At 39.7% G+C, this 15404-nt stretch overlaps 1 protein-coding gene across 1 annotated transcript in view; it reads right to left on the bottom strand.

Annotated features, from left to right (window-relative positions):
- Positions 1-15404, bottom strand: part of SAMSN1 (SAM domain, SH3 domain and nuclear localization signals 1) — a 116824-nt gene that overhangs the window by 76610 nt on the left and 24810 nt on the right. Inside the window, exon 3 of the mRNA XM_064703413.1 lies at positions 8586-8722. Coding sequence (XP_064559483.1) covers positions 8586-8609 — 24 coding nt within the window. The 5' untranslated portion in view covers positions 8610-8722. The remainder of the gene's footprint in view (positions 1-8585; positions 8723-15404) is intronic.

Here is a 15404-nt window from a genome sequence, read left to right as displayed (position 1 = left end):
AATTCAATTCGCATTTAAATTTTCGAACTCTGGGTTTTAATGGACATGTAAGGTTCTTTTCATCCAACCACCAAGAATATAAACATTTTAATAGAAACTAAGATTTTCACATTTATCCCACAACTCCAAGAGATGGGATTACATGTACACACTGCCATTTCATAATTCAAGAGTTAAGTGAAAGCAGATGGCAAAACTAAAGACACTCTAACTGATGATCCTAAATTTTAGATGTTGCCATTTTGATCTGCACTGAATATTTTCCCAATGAATTTTGATTACTAATTTTAACTGCATTAATTAAGGAATAAATCAAATTTATAGCAGCGTGACTTACAGCAGAGCAACACCATTGAAATTAACATAGCATATTATTATTTAAAGGCATTTGTTCCTTTATGACAGAAGATAAACACAGATGTATATTTGAAGTTATATTATTAATACATAAAGCTTTACAGGCAATATTTTAGACTGGTGGAGCAGCAGTTCAAAGACATGAGTAATTTTTGCAAGCACAATGTTTATCAATGGATATTTATTTGCCTCAGTCTGATAGATTCTTGATAAACCAGAATAAATATTTTGGGAGAAATATTTCATGGTGAACTTCTTGAAAATACTCAAGTTACATACTTGAGCCTATTCTAGGAACTAATGAGTTAATGCTTCCTGGGAAATTGGTGCCTAGTTTATGAAACACATGGAAGTGCTGAACATCCAGCTGAGCCTGGGTTTTGACAGCAACTGCATTTTTTTTATTACTGCATTTATTTTTTATCACTGTAAGTATTTTGCCATATAGCAATGATGGTTCAGCCTCCCCATCTGAAGTTGTGGATGGAGCACTTCTAGACAAAAATGATGAGTTTAAAAACTTGTTACACACTTCCAGGGTTCTGCAATGCGAAATGCAACCACAGGGAAATGTGAAATGCTCCCTCAATAGGGAATAAAGCACAACTTTGGTGAAGAGATTATTTAATGAAGAGATGGAAGCATAAAAGAACTTGTGTGAAAGAGAGAGTATGAGAGAGCTAAAAAAGGGAGAGGAAAGATGGGACAAGGAACAGTGAAAGGACAGAGTGGTGGGGGGAGGAAAAGGGTAGGAAAATACACCAAAAGGATACAGAAAAAGATGGGAGGAGAAGGGGGAAAGAGAGGAAGGTTAAGGGAAGGAGGAGAGGAGGAATTCGAGAAATCGAGAAAGAGTGCAATGGGGAGCATGTGAGAATTAGTGCTTGAAAGAGGAAAAATCTGAGAACAACCTCAAGCAAGAAAGAGAGCTCTTGTGTGACAAAGATGGAGCTCAAGGGTGTGAGAAAGGGTGAGCACATAAGAAAAAGCCAGTGTGCGGAAAAAACAGCAGGTCCATGTGAAAGGGTGAGGACACAAGGACCAGGATGTGCATGAAGAATTGCCAGGGCATGAGGAAGAGGAGGCAGGCAAGTGGAGCACATGGGAAAGCACAACTGCTGTGAGAAAGAACACAAGAAAAAGTAAGTGCACAAAGAAGAGCCAGCACACAAAACAGCGAGCAAGGGGAGAAGAGAGAGGAAGGGATGGGGTAGCAAGGGAGAGCCAGACAATGTGTGAAAGCGAGAGGAGCCATGAGAGAGAGTGGGAGAAGACAAGAAGAAAGAGCAAGAGACAGAGATATTGGATTGTGAAAAATGTGTAGTTTGTGGCTGGCTTTTCGCAAATATTAAAATAAATATTATATGCGTTGTGTTAGAAAGTTATGCTGTATTAATTTTCTCAAGTAATATGTTAAATATAGTTTTAGGTTATAACGAAATGTTAAAGCAGAAACTATGCTATGTAAGATTTTTTTTTTCAAAGAACTTTTTTTAAAGGACCCACAGAGAGATAGCAGCCACAGGACACCTAAATCTTTCAGAGAAAGGGAATTTATTGCTCCATTATCAGGAGAAACGAACTTCTTCCCACCTCGCTCATCTCTGAAGACATCGTCAGGATTCAGAGGAAGAAGTCGACACTGACCATACAGAATCCTGTGTTTGAATGGAATTTATGCATCATGTATGAGCTGTATGAATATGCAACAGGCTGTTGTTTTTAAGGGTTAATCCTCTGTTTATATGGGTCCTTTTTTGGGCTTATGTTGCCCAGAAAAAGGTACCCAGATGTCCATAACTCTTTGGTTTTATTGTCTCATATGGTCCTAATCCAAATTGTCCAAATTATTATTACTCTAATTATATAGCTATTTTTATAACCACTTTATTACTATTAAGCTTTTAAAATTTTAAAAACAAGTGACTGAGGTTTTTTACATGGATGAGAAGTAAAGCTTTCCTGAGGAGGAGTGAACACAAGGGACTGGAAAGGTTGTGAGTGCAGGAAGAAGCACGGGAGTGTGTGGACAGTAAACACGCGAGAAACAGCAAGTGCAGGGGAAGAGCCAGGGAATGAGAGTGAGCACATGAGAGAGGTAGGGCACCAAAAAGCCAAAAAGCTCAAATGCAGGGTAATGTGCAAGGGTGTGACAAAGGGAGGACATGGGCAAGAGAGCAAAAGTGTGAGAAAGGGTGTGACAAAGCCCATGGTGTGTGAGGGCGTGGTTGCAGGAGAAATTGCCAGCATTGCAAGGAGGTGCTGGAAAGAGGGAGGTCACAAGAGAAGCAAAGCCACTCCCTCCAGAAAGGGACTGCCCGAGAAATAAAGAGGGAGAAAGCACAAGGAGAAAGGCAGAGAAATAGAGTGAGAAAACAAGCATCAAGATTTGAAAAGGGTTAAGCACAAGGTTGTAAGAAAGAGTGTGAGGCTACAAGAAAGGGAATGTAAGGGAAATCAAGGTGTGAGAAAAGGAGAGGGCATAAGAAAGTATCCCTGCATGAAACAGTGAGATGTGAGAAAGGATGTGTGTACAAGACAGATTAAGAAAGCAAATATGAGTGCAAGACAGAGCAAGCCCACATCAGAGGGAATGCTCACGTAACACTTGTGAGAAAGCAGGATGGCACAGGAAAGAGGAGGTGCAAGAAAGGGCAGGGTTGAAGGCAGGAGAGCACATGAAGGAAAGCATAAAGGGCAGAGCAAGGGTGCAAGAAAAACAGCATCATGAGAAAGGGCAAGTGCTTGGGAAGGAAGCGTGCAAAGAAGCACCAGCATGCACAAGCAAGGCTGCAACAAAGTGCACATGTGAGAGAAAGGGAGTAAGAGTGTGAGAAAAAGAGGATACCGGGAAACAAGGCATGCAAAAAATCAGCAAACACAAGGAAGCAAGAGTGGGGGCATGGGAAGAAGGGAAAGGGAATAACATAGTGAAGAATGAGCAAGAGATGGTGTGCAAAAGAGAGATCGTTCAAGAAAGAGAAGGCATGTGCAAGAATCGAGTGTGAAGGCAGGAGAGACAGTGAGAATGAGGTTGTGAGGGAAGGGGTGAGGTTATGAGAAGGGGGGGACAGTGCAAGGCCAAAAGAAAGAGGGGTTGCGAGGAAGGGGATAAGAAAGAGCAGGACACCTTGTTAAGAAACAGTGAATATGTGAGAAATGGTGGACAGGGAACCCTTGAGACAAACAGAGCTCTCAGTAAAGAGGGAGAAAGGGTGCAAAAAAGTGAGGACCAGGGCATGAGATTGAGTAGCCATGAAGTGTTAAGCAAGGGAGAAAGGGCATGGTGGTGCAGAAAAATGAGTGAGGTCACATGAAGAGAGAAAAAGGGTGAGAGAGCAGAATCACAGGTTCTAGACAAAAAGGATGAGTTAAAAACCTTTCCAGGATTCTGCAATGTAAGATGTAACTGTATGCTTCCTCAACAGGGAATAATACACGGCATTGTTGAAGAAAGGGAGAAGCATAAAGAGAGCTCCTCTGAAGGGGAAGCATGAGAAAGATATAAAGGGAGAGAAAAGGCAAGGAACAGTGAAAGGAGAGAGTGGGAGGAGAATTAAAAGATAAGAAAGGGTCACAAAAGAAGATGGAGTGGAGAGAGGAAGGGAGGCTTTTGTGGGCTCAGGTGAGTGCAGCCACAGGAAAGAGTGAGAACACGTGACAGAGAGGGAAAGGGTGTGAGAGAGGACAACCAGGAAAACAAGTGCAATAAAGAAAACTCACACAAAAAAAGCACAGGAGTGAGAAGGATAGTACCCCCCCAAAAAAGAGAAACTACATCTTCAGTTTTTAAAATTGTTTTCTTTGCTTGCTGGTTATATACTTCTTAAATGTATGTCTTCCTGGTAGTAATTGCCTTTCTTTGAGGGCAACTCAAAGTATTTAACTGAAACTTTCTTTCTCCCTTCTATTTTATTTTATCTTAGAGTTAAATCTACTTTTATACCAAAACCTGCCAAGTCAGTAAAGTTTTTTTCATTTCATACATTAATTCTTTTAGTAGTCCTGAGCATAGTAAACATCACAGAGGAAAATGAGAGACAACAGAATAAAATATGAGCTTAATTCTGGAGCGGTTAGCACATTTCCTTTATCTTACATGGAATAAAAAAGCTTTCTGAAGCTCTTTGCTTCAGGAGTTTCATGTGATAAAATATCCAAAATATCCTAGGTCAGATCTAGAAGAAAATAATTGCCTGCAGCTCTTCCCTTTCCATTATATTTTTATCATCATGGCATACAGAGACTGATCATAAGGTAGAGAAGGAGAATTTAGTAATGCAGCCAGGTCATTTTCTATCTTGGGTTTAGGAGTGGAACCCTGTCTGTGGTGGGATGATAGCAGTCCAGCTAATAGGAACAAGGGCTACATAGAGATGATTACAGGGGAAGCCCTACAAAGTTCAACCACTTAGATCTCTTCTAATAATGAACCACTTTAGAGGAAGGTCTTTCCACATTCAGCCAATCCTTCTTTGGTAAAACATATTTTTAAGTTCAGTCTATTCTTAAGTCCCATCATGTCCCACTAGTCAGAGCAGCATTAGCACCTTTATATGGTTTCTTTAACATAGAGGCTCCGGCTAATTCACAATTTATCCACTGCATCACTTTTATTAATACTCATTCTCTCTGAATTTTGCACTATAGAAACATTAGCTTTTAGTGCCAAGGGCTTTTTCAGCTTATAACATTTCATGTAATACTTCTTACATTGTGCTGTCAGCACATCTTTAAAACAACAATCAAAATAAAACATAACTAGTCCAATGCTACTGAAAATCACTAAGAGGATTAGACTTTCACTCAGTACTTAACTTTACATTTTCCTAGCAAAAGTGGTGGTTAGAAAGGCACCATATGTGAAAGGAATAGACAAATGAAAAGGATCTCGTTTGGATTAAATCCTAAGAGCAGTGCTCAACTTGAATAACTGATTGTGAACAACACTGTGATTAGGAGTGTCACAGCCCTTCTCTGCTGGCTTCTTGCACAGGTTTCTGCTGTGCTTTCTTATGAAAACTTTACTGTAGGGCAGGGGGTGTGAGTGTAAATCAGGATAGGTTTAACAGGTACTGTTCCAGGTAAACTGGTGCTAACCCAAGTGCATATATCCTTGATACTGGAGAGCCAACTTAGGAAAACAATACAGGAAAAAGATTCTACCCTAAATAAGGAATTCACAGTTCAATAATAAATTTCTTTTATCGCATTTGTAGGATTCTGATATTTATTAGGCAGTGTATCAAAACAGGTGGTTTGGCAGCATAATTTCTTGCAATTAATACAAAAGCAGTGCTTCATTTGGGACTCTCTCTGTATACTGCCTGTAACAGAAAGAGCATTGTTCTGATTCAATTGTCTGACATGCTAAGCACCATGAGATGGAAAAGACATTGCAAATGTAGGGTCTAAGGATGACCTTTTATCATAATATATCTAGAAAAAAAAGGGACAGTTACCCTGTTGATCATTTTGTAAACAGAAAAGGGACACAAGGTTTTGAAAGCAAATGTAATTTGCATACAAATCTCTTGAGAACAAGTCAGTGAGTCTGATGAGATAAATAATCTCAGTTGAGAAACCAAATCATTCTAAAGTCAATTCAGGACACAAAATACTGCTGGGGAAACACCCCGTGCTGGAGCATTCATTCCAGGAGATCAGAGGACTCCCAGGTGGTAACAGATTGGAGTAATTCCTGTTTGCCTCACTGGGAAGGGGACAATCCAGTTCAGGCTCCAAAGCCTCATCACAATCTTCTTGTGACTATTATGTGTCTCCAGCCTCCACATCACCACTTGGTGATAGACTGGCCCATAGCACTGTGTCTCATACTAGAACTATGTCTCAGTTTTATGGACAGATATGAAAGCAAATAAATTAAACTTCAGCAGTATGAACAGATGTTTCTCTAACAACCTGGTTGCTCCACCACATTTGATTAGCCAGAAGTCTGGTTAAACAGAATGTTATTGTCATTCTCTTAGGCTGTAGATTACTTCAACCACTATACTCCATTATGGGGTAGAAAGGTATTTTCTGAGCTATAAACCAATGTATTTTAACAGTACATGCATAAGCACACATAAGTACACACACACAATATTTGCAGTCTGAAATCTTGCCAGTCAGTCTACATGAGATAAATACTTCCATGAGAATATTATTTCTTTTGCACATCTCTTTTTGTTCTGTCTGTCAACAGTCAGAATTTCTCTTCCACAGTTTCAGGTTTAGCAGTTGCTCCAGATGTTCACTCGATGGAAATCAGCCACGATTTCTACTCCTTGGTGGCTATTTGCATCTACTAAGCAACTCTCTCCCATAACACCTTTAAATGTTGCCTTTGAATCCTAATTATGTTGTTGCTGTTCATTATTTCTGGCTTGACTCCCTTGAAGGGAAAAATACCCTCATATTGACATATTTGTAGTCAGCCTTTCCATGGTCACAGGGCAACAGACTAAAAGTGGCCCGTGCACATACTTGGATCACCAGCTCATTTCCAAGCTAGACAATCTCAATACTGAAAGCAACTGCCCCATGCCATAGGCACAGGGAGGACTGCACTGGTCTTTTCCTTTTATGAAACCCATTAATGATCTACAAATTATCTTAGATGTTGATAACTTGTGAGGTGTTTTGCTGGGTGAGCAGGAGATTACCAAAGCGGGCAGAATGGCTCCTGTGTAAAGCTTGTAAAGAAGGGAGGTTATCTTCTTAGCAGCAACCTTTAAACAGAACTAATTATTTCATTACAGAAACTATCATGGCACCAGCTTTCACTTGTCTGAACCATCCATTATCACTGCAGTCATTGCCTCTCCCACAGAAACCCTGGGTGCTGCATACCGAGTCTAACAGGGAAACGGGAACCTCTCACCTACACAATCTACCTGACATTCCATCTAAATGTTGGTTTCTCTACCAATACAAAGCTCAACACCTTTTTTAAATGTGAACTACTTAGAAAACAAGGAGCTGCTCCAAAAAAAAGGTAAAATATTGATAGAACAGTTCTTTCCCAGAGAACTTATGAAATGAGTATTTTCAAGCTGTTACAGGCTGTACCACCAAGCCATTGTTAACTTTGTATAAATACATAGGCATTCACACTAAACTATGATCAAAATTGTCACTGAGTTCCCAGGGAATTATTTTTTGAGAGGTTCTTGTCACAGATTCCTGAAATACCACTGCATTTTACTTTAAGTACAAACCAGCTTTTAATCCTTATGATCTGGAAAACACCAGGACTCTGCACTAAGATAGCATTAGCAGTCAGGAGCAACGATTTACACAAAGCAGTTGCCCTATTTGAGTTTGAATATTGATTTCTATTGTTCTTTCTAAATGTATGGGAAAGATATACTAAACATCAGGACAAACATGAAAAATGAGCAAACAGATCTACTGTGCTGGGTAAATACAGCAAATACACTCAGCTAATTACCATTACTAATACTGGGCATTGGTATTGGCAGATGGTTAAGCTCTTGAAACAAAAGCAGTTTCTGTGGTTTTCCTATCCTGATTTACCTGTTCATTCTGAGCAGCTGCCTTGGGGCAAGGAAGGAGAAGGTGGGGGGGAAAAAAAAAAAAAGAAAATTCCCCAAACCAACCAACCAATGAAAACAAACAAACAGAAAGAGAAAGTGCAAAAAAGCAAAATCAACTAAAGAGGGTCTTAAACCAAGTCCTCTGTCTTCGTGCAAATATTGCCATGACTAATTTATTCCTGATTACCATCTTCTCATGTTTGGCTAAGAGAAAACTATTGCTTGAAAAGTTCAAGCAGTTGTCCCAAACTACCGAAGAAGGAAAAAAGGATATTATTATCTAAAAAAAAAAAAAATCCCTAATGGAAAACAAATAATAACATACATATATTTAGTAATTTTATCTTACTTTGGAGGTGTTTTACTGTATTTGGATTCAATGCCTCATGACTAAATCTGCATATCTGTTTTTGCAATAGTCCCAGATAGTGGATGGCACATTTATTATATATTCTCTGCTTTATATTTTTACTGAATCATATTTTGCTACATACAATTTCTTACACAAAAGCTCCCTCGTCTAGGCTAGAGAAACTCACTGTTGTTATACAACCCTTGCACTGTTTGTGATATAAACCCTTCATTATTTTCCATAAAAGCACACCGACCAGTTCAGTTTATATACTCAGAAACCCACTAAAAAAAAACATGTCTGTTCACACTTACCAGAGAAAAACAGAAAAGATTCATGTTGGTGTTGAGATCCACTCCAGCACCCTAAAATTCTGCTCCACAAACTCCTGCCGCACAATGCGGTTCCTTCTTGCTCTCCCAGCTGTTTGTACATTTCTCCCTGGAGATTACTGCAAGATAAAATCCCTGCAATAATCCACTGGATTCAGAGCCCATTATCAAATGAGACAGGCTTCCCCAGGCCAATACAAACTGTTTTCTGAATTAAAGAGCAGTGTTTACTAGCAAAACAAAAGCACGGTCTCAATGATTTTCATGAACTCAGAAAATGCTCTCTTGCAGGCTGTTGTTTCCATTAAAATTTATCATCTAAGAGAAATAAAACTTTTTCTATCTGAGACTACTGGCACATACAACTAACTCCAAGGCAGATCTTCTCAATTTACTGAGATTATGAAAAGACAAATTCTCATGAAATGCTGGTTTCCTATACACATGAATTAATATACAAAATTCAGTAATTATTAGTGACTACATTATGAATGGAACCTTCTTACTTACAGATCTTGGGGAAAAAAACCCAACTTGTGAGTCACAAACAAATGGTGGAAAACACCCACAACCAACCAATGAAAACACAAGCAAAATCTCAAATTCTTCACCTGTGCTCTAAAAAACAGTTACCAAACTACTGCCTAACATGTTGATTGCTTGATGATGAAGATTAGAATTAAACTAATTTTGCTGTTTAAAAACTTGGCAAATCTGGAAAATAAAAAAAAAAAATTGGGAGTTGTTAAAGCTGACCCATGGGTTATACTGAGAGGTATTATAATGTATACAGACAAGCAAATAAAGGAAAAGTGATTGTAGAGAAAAACACTAGTCTGTGTCACTAGCTGGTATATAAACCAGGAAAATTCCATCATCAACTGTGGAGCAGAACAGTCTAACAAAGAATTAATGCTGAAAAAGCACTGTCAGTCTCAATTTTTACAGATTATTAAATACCTGAAATTAGACTGTGTTGGGAATAATATTGCCCACCAACCCACAATTAATTTCCCATAAATTAATTTCTGACAACTTTTATGTGAATGCTATGAAATTTGATTACATGAACAAGGAGCAATTGGTGCTGAACAGAGAAGCTGAAATTCACCACTAATGGAGAGCCAGGGTCATGTTGTGACCATGATCTTGATTTCCTCTTTTTGGCCCCTCAGCTTCATATTTGTAAAGGACAGGTATCTCTTTCATCATCCCTACTTCTGACTTTTTCAGTTTATTCTAGTAATTTTGTAGTCTGAATCTGCATCCCAGCAAATCTGAAATGTCTGTACTTTGGCAGGATAAATACATTTTAACATAAATTGGTTTCTACCATGAGCAAAACCCAAACAAGGCTCACACAAACACAGATAAGATTCAGGATTTTAAAAGGAAAAATCCTTAACTTACACATTTCCAATTTGCTGTGACTATGTAAAAATCTTCTTGAAGGCTTTTCCCAAGCCTCCTTTCCAGTTATAATTTCAGGTTGGTTTCACATATTAGTAAAGTAGGGATGGCTGTGAAGAGCTTTATGACAAATGTTATCATTTGGAAGCAAATTAATGAGAGACTTCTCATTTACTCCTTCTATAAACTTGAGGAATAGTAACAGACTTTGTCAATTACCACCTAGTGACACAAAAATAGACATTTGAGAGACCAAGCTTGCCACAGATGGGCTTGCATTTGCTTTATGGCTCACTTGCTAGTTTTCTTGTGAAGGAGAAAGCACTAATCCTTCCTGTGCCTCAGGTTCTCCAGCTGGAAAAACTGAACTACCAGCAGAAACCTCATGTGCAGAGCACTATGGAAGTAATGACCAAAAGCACCCTTTCCAGCTACAGAGAATTAATTACTATTTTTAATGCCTATTTACAGTAATAGCTATCTGGAAAACTCCAGAAAGATTGGAGTACTGTACAAGTTACTATAGTAAAATGAAAATAATTCTGAATCTTCCATTCAGACTGATTCAATTTCTTGATTTTGGGTTGTAGCTTTAGAGGTGATTAAGCTATATACTCTGAAACATTTAGGAGGAAGTTTCTTGATTTTATACTGCAGATCCTCAAGGTAAGAGTAACTAAAAGGGCAGACCTTAAACTAAGCTATTAAGTTTTCATTTTGCCTATATTTGTAGACATGCAGAACAGAGAATAATTTAAGGATAAACATTGAAATAGAAAAAGCTGTACCTACAGTTACAGATACACATATATGGCAAGGAAACTTGTAGGAAGGCAAAAATGCACATGTTATTACATGGTTTTGGATACTGTCAGTGGTAAAACTCTTCTTATGAAAAAGTAACACTTTAGATGTTTGTTATTCACTGATACAACTTTCTCTAAGGGTCAAGTTTGTTGATAGGCCTAAACTAGAGATGACATTAGACTACTAGATAAATCACAAACTGTAAGAAAACACCTACTAGAATAATTAAAATAAGAAGCAACAGATTATTATCAGGATGAATAATGTAAATAAAATACTCAGCAAGAGTTCATAATGCCATTTGACACCACAGCTCTCTGTGGCAAGAATTTGAGCGTTGAGTATAATTAAAAACCAGTAACTAAATAAATCAAATTTGAAAGTGGCATCAGTGTTGTGACCTCTATGTATATTTTATCTGTTATAAATAGTGCATTTTTCTGCAGCAGTAGCATAACAGAACAGCAAACCCATTATAACAGAAGACAGGAAAAAGTTTTTTATCAAATAGTTGAAACTTCATTTTCCAGCTTTAATCTTACATTATGGTTAGCATTTAATTCTCTTTTGTCACTGCTCTGTGATTTCTGTATGCTTGGGCTCTACATCCTCCAAAAAAAAAAAAAAAAAGGGAAAAAAGGAAAAAAAATTCACACAAATTGGGACTTTTGTACATTCAGTTTTCTATTCCTGCACAATGAACAGACCTCATAGCTGAGATCTCAAGGCATCCTTGGCCTTTTCAAGATACTGGATTTCAGCTGTGTGTTCCCAGTAAGTGGCAATCCATAATCTAACCTGGCACACAAACAGGAAAGGTCGAGCTATGGTGCAGGTACTCTCAATTGAGCCCCAGCTCCAGGCTCCCCTTCTAATGACAGCCACTCTACTGGTGCAGCTTCATCTGCCACTGGGAGAACTCAGCAGGGCTGTGTGGTTCACAGATTTCTCTGTGCGATGGACAAAGATAAAATAATGTATTAGTAGTTATTAACTTGGACACATTTCAGTAAATATGGAAATAATCTTTGCTCCTATTTTCTTCCTCCTCCAGTTTTTCCTCTTCTAGCATATCAACCCTTAATTAAAATTTGCATCTAGTTGTCTTCTGATCATCATTTGTTTGACATCTGAATGTTTTCATACAGGTTGAAAACCAAAAGCAGCAATGCTACTGCCTAATATAGTCTGAGTGTTAAATATGCAACTTCTTGTAGGCTGAGTGGCCGCATTTCTCTATTCACTCCATGTAAAAGGCTGAATTATTACTTTAATATCATTTCAAAGTAAACATAGCGCATTGCTATTATCTTGGTGGAAAGTAGAAGTTCAGAAATTAAGTCAGAGGCTTCCCTCTGAAACAAGAACTTTTAGCACTTCCTTGGAGCCAGTGCCTACTCCATACCCCACTTATTCCCTGACATGTGAGGGCAATCCCATAGGAGCACACTCATAAAACCCCTGTCTCCTTTCAGGTGCTCCTGCTCATTTCCAACAGGCAGGTGACAAAGCAGTTCTGTGCAGAGTTGTGTGACCCACAACCCACGGCCAAGAGCTCCATGAGAAGTCCCTGTCTGAACCTGGGAGACTTCTGCTGTAACACAAGTTTAAAATTCTCTCATGCACATCCCCTGAATACACTCTAAATGTTAGAAAGCTCCATTTCAGACCACAAACACAATAGAGTCTCTAAGACAGAGCTACTAACATTTGATATTCCTGAATCAGATGTTCCAATCAGTGGCTCTAAATTACATCTACTTAATAGTTTGGAAAGGACCCATGAAGTACCAACTAAAAATCTGATTCCTTAAACGGTATTGATTTTTTTTTCTTTTAGAATCTCCTTCAATTTAGAGGCAGCTTCTTCATTTCCTCCTTTTACATTCAGCAGCTAATTAAAAATTGGTAAGGAAAAAGCTTCACAATCCTCCTCACCTCTGCCAAATTGCAATAGTCTGTTCCTCCTCTGAAAAGAAAATCTTACAGATGCAGGGACCAATTCAATACAGCAGCTTTTACACCTTTGCAACAAGGATTTGCAACAGAGTTTAGCTCAGTTAGAGACTATTTTAATCTTACTCAACATAAAATGCTATAACATTTACTTCACCCCAGAAAATCAGGCAAATAAAGACAAGAAGAGCCAATATTCCCTAACTCAAAATCAAATAGGCAAGTAAAATGCTTTCACAGCTTCCAGGATCCAAAAGAAGCTCTGTGCATAATAAAGTCACTGGCAAAATTCCCATCAAATTCTCTGTAATCAGAATTTCACGCACCTTCTCCTGCTAACTGATCACATTTAATCACAGCATCACAAAAGCCTAAGGTGTTTTCCATGTGATTCATTGTAACATTCAGCTATTCCCTGAGGCTAACCTTCTTTTCAGGTTAAATAACCACATTGTTCTTTCCCTTGTTCCAAAATATTTCATTTTGTTTTTCAGAGCACTTATATTTTAATGAAAGGAAAAACTGCATCTCTGTTCTAGAGATGAAATGTGTATTTCCTAAACAGGAGGGCCAAATCCCCTGCTCTATAATTTACAGAAACTCAATGAATCACCCCCACACATTCTTTATTGCTATCTAGCACTATACTGCAATTTAGAGTGAAAACTGCTAACTTCTATCATCAGGTCAATTTATGTATTATCAGACAAAACTGATGTCTACAGTGAATTATGGGTATAGGAGTCATTATCTTCCCAGAGCACCTTGAAAACGAGATGTCTAATCTCAGTAATGTAAGTTTCCTGGTTAAATAAATCCCTTGTGCTTAGTAATTCTATGCATTTATAGAAAAGATGTCACCCCCCACACACCTCCTTAGACTTTAAAAAACATTTTAAATCCTCAAGGGGATTTGAATCTTCACTAAACAGAATTGACTTCTGTACTTACTACTTAGTGTTCTTAATCACACAGTTCATGCATTTTCGTTATGTAATGGGTTGGGAAATTCAAAGAACTGGCCTGTTTTGCAAACATTTAGTTTTCCATCATCCCACTTCCCTTTTACTTTGATGGATTTTTTTTTTTTAATATCAAGATGACAGCACCCTGCTGGAAAGAGCTCCAAACAATCAGTGCTGCCCTCTAAGTTTGCAGCCACCCAGGCCTGGTGGGAGCAGTTAGAACAGAATTTGGAAAGGCTAGCAGAGTTTTTCCAATCCACTCTGCAAGAAAGATTACCTCTCCACTCTTGCCTATGAGAATTCAGGTTAAGGCCTGTAGTCATCTATTTCTTCCTTGAGAGCATGATCCAGAGCTAAATGAAGCCAAGAAGAATCGATCTACTGATCCTAGCATTCCTGGCAATTTAATTCAGGGTTCCCCTAGCAATTTATATGTTATGTAGGACACAGCCTGAGGGTGGGGGGCTGTGGGTGACAGGACAGTGGGACTGAGTTCACCTTGTACAGATTTTCTGGGGACACCAAGCTCTGTGGAGCTGTGAGCACACTGGAGAGAAGGGATACCATCCAGATGAGCCTTGACCAGCTAGAGAGGTAGGTCTATGTGAACCTCAAAGTTCAACAAAGCAAGGTCCTACACCTGGATCGAGGTAATCTCAAGCAGAAAGACAGACTGGGACTAAAATGGACCCAGAGCAGCCCTGGGAGAAGGCCCTGGGGGTGCTGTGGGTGAGAGGCTGCCATGGCCTGGCCATTGGGAGCCCAGAGCCCCCCGTGTGCTGGGCTCACCCAGAGCCCCGTGGGCAGCAGGGCAGGGAGGGGATTCTGCCCCTCTGCTCCCTCTGCTGAGAGCCCACCTGCAGGGCTGCATCCAGCTCTGGGCTCCCAGCACAGCAAGGACAGGCACCTGCTGGAGCCAGCCCAGAGCAGGCACCAAGGGCATCAGAGGGATGGAGCAGCTCTGCGGGGAGGAAAGGCTGGGAGAACTGGGATTGTTCTGCCTGGAGAAGAAAAAGTTCTGAGGAGACCTTAGAGCACCTTCCAGTACCTGAAGGGAGCCTACAAGACAGGCAGAAAGTTTCTAAGAGCATGGAGTGACAGGACAAGGGGAAATAGCTTCAAACTGACAGAGAGTAGGTTTAGATTTGCTGTTAGGAAGAAATTCATCCCTATGAGGGTGCTGAGCCCTGGCACAGGTTGCCCAGAGAAGCTGTGCCTGCCGCATCCCCTGTGTTCAAAGCCAGGCTGGATGGGGCCCTGAACCACCTGGGACAGGGGAAAGTGTCCCTGCCCATGGCAGTGGGGTTGGAATGAGATGATCCCTTCCAACCCAAACCACTCTGTGATTCTATGATTCTAAGTCTATCCTAACTTGCCCCCAGTCTATCCTAACTTCCCCCCAGTTCCTGTGGCCACAGACACCTATTCCTGTTCCCAAGCACTACCTTATCCTCAGGACATAGCCACAGATGGCTGCTGACAGCACCACGCTCTGAGAGAAACAGGAGCCAGCTGCTTCTCACAGCCCACCCTCCACCCCTACATCTCCATGAGTAGCCTCTCAGCAGAATGTACTATTTTGTCCATACCACCCTCTTTTCTGCTGTTTTCAGGGCTGGACCTGGCTCTTTGCCAGCCAGTTCAGCTTGCATCTGCCTAAATT

The sequence above is a fragment of the Zonotrichia leucophrys genome, chromosome 1 (genome assembly GCF_028769735.1).
Source record: "Zonotrichia leucophrys gambelii isolate GWCS_2022_RI chromosome 1, RI_Zleu_2.0, whole genome shotgun sequence".
NCBI classification, from domain to species: Eukaryota; Metazoa; Chordata; class Aves; order Passeriformes; family Passerellidae; genus Zonotrichia; species Zonotrichia leucophrys.
The sequence above is the reverse complement of the archived record's forward strand: the minus strand, read 5'-3'. Positions and strand labels throughout refer to the sequence as shown.